At 43.0% G+C, this 7,961-nt stretch overlaps 1 protein-coding gene across 4 annotated transcripts in view; it reads right to left on the bottom strand.

The window, feature by feature from the left end:
- ACSS3 (acyl-CoA synthetase short-chain family member 3) overlaps nt 1-7,961 on the bottom strand; it is a 178,383-nt gene that overhangs the window by 32,627 nt on the left and 137,795 nt on the right. For all 4 annotated transcript variants that reach the window (XR_002102507.1, XR_002102506.1, XM_019543148.1 and 1 more), the window contains one exon: nt 337-400. Coding sequence is in view for 2 of the 4 variants with exons in the window: in XM_019543148.1 (XP_019398693.1) it covers nt 337-400 (64 nt within the window). In the remaining 2 variants the exon portion in view is untranslated. The remainder of the gene's footprint in view (nt 1-336; nt 401-7,961) is intronic.

The raw sequence follows: 7,961 nt of genomic DNA on the forward strand, positions 1-7,961 counted from the left end.
CTGCCACCCCGGCTGCGCAGCACCTGCCCCTGCCCCCTCCCTCATGGCGAGGGACATTGAACTGCCCCCCCGACACACACACACCCCTTCTCTTTCACCACACCAGACTTATCACCTGATGGCAGCTGTATTGGATTGGTATCGGCCAATACGCCTCTTTAAATAACAGCTATTGGTATTGGCTCCAAAATCTCTATCAGTGTACCATATGTATGCATGTATACATGCATGCCAGCCAGCCAAAACTGGCCCTATTTTTTTTTTAAGGAATATCAATTTTTTCTCATACATTTCTATGCTATTTGAAAGACATGTTTGAAGTTTTGTCTTACTTACTTTACCACAATATTTCCTAAAGTCTTGGTCTTCACTGGTTGCTTGTTATTATCCAGAATCATCACTGCAAAAGTAACACAGAAAGAAATCAGACTTTTATTTTTTCAGATAAATAAGGACAAGCTGTAACTCAATGGATCCCAAATTAAGTCATAATTCACAGTACGGAGCAGTGCTAGGCAACAAAAAAGGAATTGTAAAATTGCTGGGTACCAAACTCAAAACTCCTGTTAGCATCCCAACCACAAATGCAATAATCCTTAAAATGAAAGGCTATCCATTAGAAAGGAGAATTAAAATTAAAAGAAAAAAGCGAACCACACTGTGAAAGCTGAACCTCTAAATAATCCTTTCAGAGCATAGCAACAACAACAATTAGGGACAAATGTAGCCCCCTTACAAAACACCATGTGTGTGTAATAAAACTGTTTTGCAAGTGCATATGATCTGCCTTTAGCATGATGAGAACTGTATAGTGAAACTGCCATCACAACAGAGAAGGTTTATTTTCTGGTAAAGTAGGTAAAGTAACTTATGAATGGACTGAGGTCACACTACAGGACAGTGACAGAGCTGGGAAAAGAAACCAGAGATCCTTGCTCCTTTCCAGTGGACTGCACAATCTCTTGTCTCCTTCAGTAATGTGGTTATATTCTGATGAGGACATACTCTAATGGGCTTTGCCACAGAAAAGAGGCTGAAACTTCCTCCTGGATAAAATTGTTATCTAGGAAGTCTATTACAATCAAATCCATTCTACCAGGTGGCCTGGCAATAAAGAAAGAAGAGTGGTTAACTTACAGCATTCTTACTTGTTCCAATTACTCAGTCATGCCCTACAATGCCTAGGGGTCATATCGACAGGAATAGCTGATTCTTGGGAGCAGCAAGGAGAATGGAGTCTTGACAGACCAGACAGATATTAGCTTAATTAATAGGCTCTCTCAGGGTGGCCAGAGGAGAAGAAGCAACATCAAGCTGCAACCAACTTGCTGCAAGACCCGTTTTTTATTAAAAAAACAAAAGTTCCTGGAAGAAGTATGGACACAAGGGAGACACATATCTTCCAAAAGATTTTTGAAGTAACATTGTGCCTACCAAGGTACCCATGGCTCCTGCAATCTGCTATTGCCTAGCTGAAACATTCCTTCCTTAACAGCTGGACAAATCATTCCAGACAGTGGTTCTGGTCTTAGCATACAAATAGATAAAGCCAATCCAAGATTTACAAAGCCGCCAGGTAGCTTTTATTATTTCATGAATCTGAAGGTGTAACTAGACATAGAAAATCCAAGAATTGTTCTGGAGAGGGTGAATGGGAACTCAGAAGTTATTCTGTCCAATCTTTTTGAGATGCAGCCTCACTGGAATATCAATGACAGCCTTTAATTCATGTGGGAAATTATTAAAAATCTACAAAAGCCATCTGTTGCTTATACCTGCTTATAGCATAAGAAAACACAAGGTCCAGAGGTGGGTAATAAAGATGATAAAGGGCTTGGTAAGCAAGTCATATGAGGAGAGGCTGAAAGGGTTAGACATGTTCAGCTTGTGGAAAAGGCGCTTAAGAGAAGACATGATAACAGTCTTCAAATACAACATAACCTCATAAATCCAGAATGCTCGGGACCAAGCACCCACCAGAAATTTGAAAATTTTTAAAGTGGGGTGGTAGATGGCAGTGGCTGCCACCGTGTGCAAGCTTCCCCCTCCGCATCTGGGGTGGGGAGGAGAGGTGGCTGGTCCCAGAGCAGTGGCTGCATGCGGAGTGGCAGTGTGGGGTGGTGGAAGGCAGCAGCAGCCACCATGCGCAAGCTTCCCCTTCCGTGTCCAGGGGAGCGGAAGGGGATGATTAAAAAGTGCCGGATTTTTGATAATTCCTGATTTTTGAGATCTGGATTTTTGAGGTTATACTGTATCTGAACAGCTGCCATAATGAAGGAAAACACCTTTTCTCTCTCACTGCAGAGAGGAGAATGCAGACCAATAGCTTGAAGTTGCAGCAAAATAAGTTTAGATTGGATACCTGGAAAAAAAAAGTCACTGTTAGGATAGGGAGGGAGTGGAACACACTGCCTAGGGGAGCTGTGGACTCTTCATCACTGGAGGTATTCAAAAAGATGCTGGACAGTCACTGATCAGAGATGATCTAGGCGTAGCTATCCCTGTGTTCTACCATGGGTATTTCCTGTACTTATGGGCTTTGCTGATTGCTACTGACCCCACTTTCTGCTATATATGATAGGATGTTTTTAATCCTCCCTCATAAACTTTCAGTGTTGGCTACAGCCAAGACAGGGACTTTGACTCGGGTGTGCCTATGCTCCTTCTGGGAGCAAAGCCAAAGATTTCTGGCCAGAGAGTCTTGCCCCTCCACTCAGAGTCAAACTAATTGCCATATCTGGTGTCAGGAGGGAATTTTACTCCATGGTTAGATTGATACCAACGGCTAGAGATGATATTTAGAAATTTGCTTTTAGAAATTGGCTTGTAGGAAGAGTAAATATTGCATCAGTAAATATAGGAATAGGAATATCAGTAAATGTAGGAAGGGTAAATATTCCATCCTTGCAACAATGGTCCAAGGAAACAGCAAGGGTTAATTGGCTTTTAAAGTCCACTTGTGGCAACAGTCTTGGGGAAAAAGCAAAGAGATTCATGTTCTCAGCATTTGTGATCCAAGGTCCAAGATTAGCATACAGACAGGCAGGCACATACATCATAGGAAATTGGAAATATGAAGCAATAAAACAACCAATGTTCCCCTGAGACCCCAAACAAGATAGGATCATGCAGAATCAGCATCAGGTCAAAATGACCAGCTGTAACCTGGCAAAAAGCCCCTGGGATCCCCGGTCTTGGGGGAAATAACCAAATTAGGAGACCGAGTATGACCAAATTAAGGTACCGACAAATGACCAAATTAAGATGTGTGCACAGGATGTGTTTGAAAATCAGAATTATTCTAACAGGACAGAATGTGAACGCCATGATGGCCACAGGGAAACCAAGCAATAGTACTGGGAATGAAAAGTCATCAGGAGAAAGAGAATACAAAAGGATCACTGGGCAATGATTTGGCATTGGCCCCAACTTCCAAGGCTGCTAACATTCTCTGCAGGAAACTTGAGAGACTGATTCAAGCAGGAACTGTGAGGTGGCATTTAGGTACTGGACAGATTTACCATCTCCCTGAGAAACCCTAGGATTGGTAAATAAGTAGGACTGTGTCGTCTTTTTATTCGCTTTGCTCACACAAGTCTTATTTGCTATCACTGTATATCAATAAACTCTCCTATTATTGAACAAAGGTGTCACGATCAGTTTCACACAGAAAAATTATGCCCTCTCCCATCAAGGTATCAGAAGTGGTTCATAAAGCCAGTGCCAACAGGTACAGATGAGTTGGGTTTTTGCCCTCCTCTGTAGCCGGGGTTGCGGCCCTCCACCTAGAATCTCTTGAGCATATATTAGCAACATTTCATAGAGGCAGAACATTGGGGGTGCCTGCAGACATGTAGGGATGCTGCTCCAACGTGCTGTAATTACAGTGCGTTCGATTAATCAAGTCTGCTGGAGCATGCTAATTAGCACACTCCAGCAGCCTCCATGTCTTTTGTATTCAGCACCCCCATGCCTCCAAATGGCAGTGAGGGCACTTTAACTAAAGCTCATCGAAAATACTTTAGTTAAAGCTCTCCTGCCACCATTTTGAAGTGTAGGAGGCTCAATACATGAGATGCTGCAGGCACTTTAACTACAGCAGCCAGTCAAATTCAAGTGCCTCCCACTCTACCCCTGGAGCACACGTAGAGGTGCCCAGGCTGTTGTAGTTCCCCTGCTTTACCTGCGGGAGGTTAGGGTGCTAGTTTGTGCTGTGTCAGGGTTGAAGGTAGTCTCATGTAGATTTTAGATTATGCATTTGGATAGGAAGGTTTGGATAAAGATGATGTTGTCTCAGGCAGGGGGCTGGACTAGATGACCTCTGGAGGTCCCTCCCACCCCTACTTCTCTATGATTCTATGAAATCACAGTTGAAGAATTTAGGTATACAATATAGCACCAGAGAGCTAAGCTGTGCTGCTGAAAAAAAAAAAGGCACACACACTTGCTCCTGCTTTGCATGACACACATGAAGCAGTAATAACACCCTGTGGGTTTCCCAAATCAGATTTATTTCCCTGAAAGTAATGTATGCACTTATTCTAAGAATTTGAAAGCAAAAGGCAGAAGTTGGTGAATAGTCCTGGACTACCTGAATTCCCAACTAGCTTTATGGCATGAAATTTACATAAGTCCAGGATTTGCTATGTTAGTCCTGGATCAATAGAAAACAATAACATTTAATTAAAGAATCTTCTCAAATCCAAACAACCCTGGCCCACAGACCAGATCAAACCCTTGGGGTCCAAAAATTTGGTGACATGTGAGCAGTAGCAACATTAATTGGGGCTTGATACCAGCATGAAGAGTGCCAGGGTCCAATCATGACACGTGAATTAGTGCAGGCATGGCACAGGCTGCCATGGACCAATGCCAGCACTCAGGGACCAACTGCAGCAAATGGGGCTGGGAAGGAGCAGCACAGGGCCCAGTTCTGGCTTGTGAGATGAAAAGGCTGAGTACCACTGGAATAGAAGATCTGGTTTAAGGAAATATCTGAACTAGAAATAAATGGGATATGAGAGGGCATAGGTAGATGAAACAATTATACTGATACAAGCTGTTAGAACTGTTAGCTCTGTATGAACCTGTGATTGATACAAAGCACAGCAAAACCACTTTATCTCCAAGTCAAAGTTGGGAATCATGCAGACGTAATAGATTGTAACAGCTACTGTCCCCTTCGAAGCAGTGGTTCTCTCTGCCCTTTCAAAGCAGCTAAAATGTACATCCACCTATATCCTTAGTTTTCCAGTGGTAGAGGGCATTACTTTCTACCTACTCCTGGTTAAAATGCTTGAAACTAAAATTATTGCCTAGTCCTTCTGACACTTATACCAATGCAAAGCCAAAATCATTTCACAGAGACTTATTTACTTTATTCTATACTCAAACTGATATAATATGAAAGATTTTGACCCCTGTCTAGGAAGCATGGGCTTTTTTCCTTTCTATTTTGACTCCACAAATCTAGTTTAAATGCATCATGATTTTAGCAATCAGTATCCTAAGAACCATACCAGCAGGGATTGGCAATTATTTCAGCTGGAGGGCCACTTCGGGAGTTTTGGTGAGTGGTTATGGGTTGAATCATCAGCCCCTGGCCCCCTCTCCCTGGCCAGGAGTGGAATGAGCAGCCAGGGCTGGGGCCGGGATCATGGGATGGTGAGAGCTGCAATCTGCTCCTTGCATGACCCTGCTGATGAAACCAGCACCTGTTGCAGGTACGTGTGGGCAGCAGATTGTGGTTCTGCCCCAGGCCCTGGTCCCAAATTGTCTCCACCCTGAGATCCCAGCCCCAGCTCTGCCCTCTCATCCCACTCCTGGATGCTGCCCCCCACCTGCCTGCAGCCCCATCCCATCTACTTGGCTGAGCATGCCCTGCCCAAAGGGGTACTGACTCGTCTCCATGGAGACTCTGCCCACCCACTCTGTCCAGCGCCCTTGGTGTTCAGGCAGCATCTGGTGGTGGAGACTCACACTGGCAGCTGCTGGTGCTGCTGGGAAGTAAGTTTGGCTGATGTGCCACCCCAGCCCCACTGCATGCCTGGGGGTACAGGGACCATGCACACACATCACAGACCAGGCTGTCCCCCATACCTGGACTGGGCAGGGCCATGGGACCCACCATGGGACAGATAAAATTTCTTAGTGGGCCAGATCTGCCTTATGGGTATTATTTTGCCAACCCCTGTGTTAGACCTAAAAGTTTTACAGCATAGAAAAGTATAGAGTCAATCTTTTAAAATAGAAAATAAACTTCTAGCAAATCATATCAGCAGCTAAAATTCACAAAACAATTGAAGTGGGAAAGAATAAGATCATAATCAAAATACAGTGATTACTGTACCCCAATTGTCTTTCCTGCCTAGTGCAAGGGGCTGGACCCAATGATCCTGTTATGTCCCTTCCAGCCCCTAACAATCTACGAATCTATGGATCTATGATGTCAAGAACCAATATTTCAGTAATGGTGGGGTTATAAGTTTTGTAAACCTTTCTAGTAACTGGTCCTAAACCACTGTGATACCTGTTCCTTGACAGACTGTGACTGAGCATGGCATTTGTTTTATGTTGCATTTTTGAAGAAATTCCTTTCTAAATAAAGCAAAGGAAAGTTTTAGTTACATTAACAGCAGATTGTGCAGAATTAATTCAGAATCTCTATATTTCTGCTTCCCACTGACTTTTGCTAGGCCTGACTGCCACTGCCTCAGGAGCAGGTGAGATGCAATTATAATTGTCCCTGGTTACCTGGTAATTAGAGTCCTGGTCAACCATTAAACCTTTCCTCTACCTCCTATCTACCTCTACTTCTTACATTTAATGCTTGCCTTCCTAAAATAATTAATGGTGCCAAGTCTGGGGCAACAGAAAATGAGGGTTTTTTTAATTTTCACACTGGCATGTGTGTGTTAGAAGAAAAGCAAACCAAGCCCATTCTGCTCCAGAACGTGAGTACTTTCCCTGCAGATAGCTTGACCTTTGAAAAATCTAATTATTTTTTCAGTCTTGGACTAATTCCTAAAATCTCTGCATCAAAATCAGAGTTCCCAGGTATGAAAATATTTTACAGTTCTTCCTTGTGTGGCTTCACTCTCTGCATGCAAATACCTTTCAGGCACTCTCGCTTTCCATGCAGGTTCGCAGCCTACCATTTCTTACAGCTAGAAATAAAAATGCTGCACAAGTACTGAAAGATAATATGTTTAATATCTCTCTCAAACCCGAGACCTGCTAGAAGCCTGAACATAAAGGCTAACTTCCTTGATAAAAGGAATTGGGATGTGAAACAAGTTCAAATTGAGGACAGTTATACCCTGGCCAAGTTGCTTTCTAGTTTATCATCAAATATGTGAAGAGGTCACAGACTTCACAGCAAGGTTCTTCTTCCCGCACGTAACCATCAGGAGATTTTTTAATACATTTTTATTCAAGAAAAAGAAAAGATCACATAGATGTGACTCTTAAACAGATGTGCTTATAGCCACAGCAAATAGAACCATTTATGCTCTGAAGAAAATATGTAAAGATATAACAGCTAAAATGCTCTTAAGAGTGAATCATAGATAAAGCAAGTACTTTTTTATCTAGCTATCGTGTCCTCTCTCCAAATTTTAAAGATTTCTACTAACATCTTGCCAGCAGATGCTCTCACTGCTGGTTATCGTTTAATACCATATCATTTTAGATTAAGGCTTGAAGCACTGTTCTCATATCTTCACAATAATCCACTGGTCTTGAGCATGCAGACTGACTAGTTCAATGCAAGCTGAAACAGCCATTTAGTCACAGTGGGCCTGGTTCTGAATTCCTTGTGCACCTTCAAATCCCACGTCTGCATTTTTGGCACCCAAAATTAGTTTAGGATTTCATAGATTTCATAGACATTAGAGCTGGAAGGGACCTCGGGAGATCATCGAGTCCAGCCCCCTGCCCAAAGGGCAGGAAGTCAGCTGGGG

Source organism: Crocodylus porosus, unplaced genomic scaffold, assembly GCF_001723895.1.
Source record: "Crocodylus porosus isolate Cpor-Errol unplaced genomic scaffold, CroPor_comp1, whole genome shotgun sequence".
Taxonomy (NCBI): Eukaryota; Metazoa; Chordata; order Crocodylia; family Crocodylidae; genus Crocodylus; species Crocodylus porosus.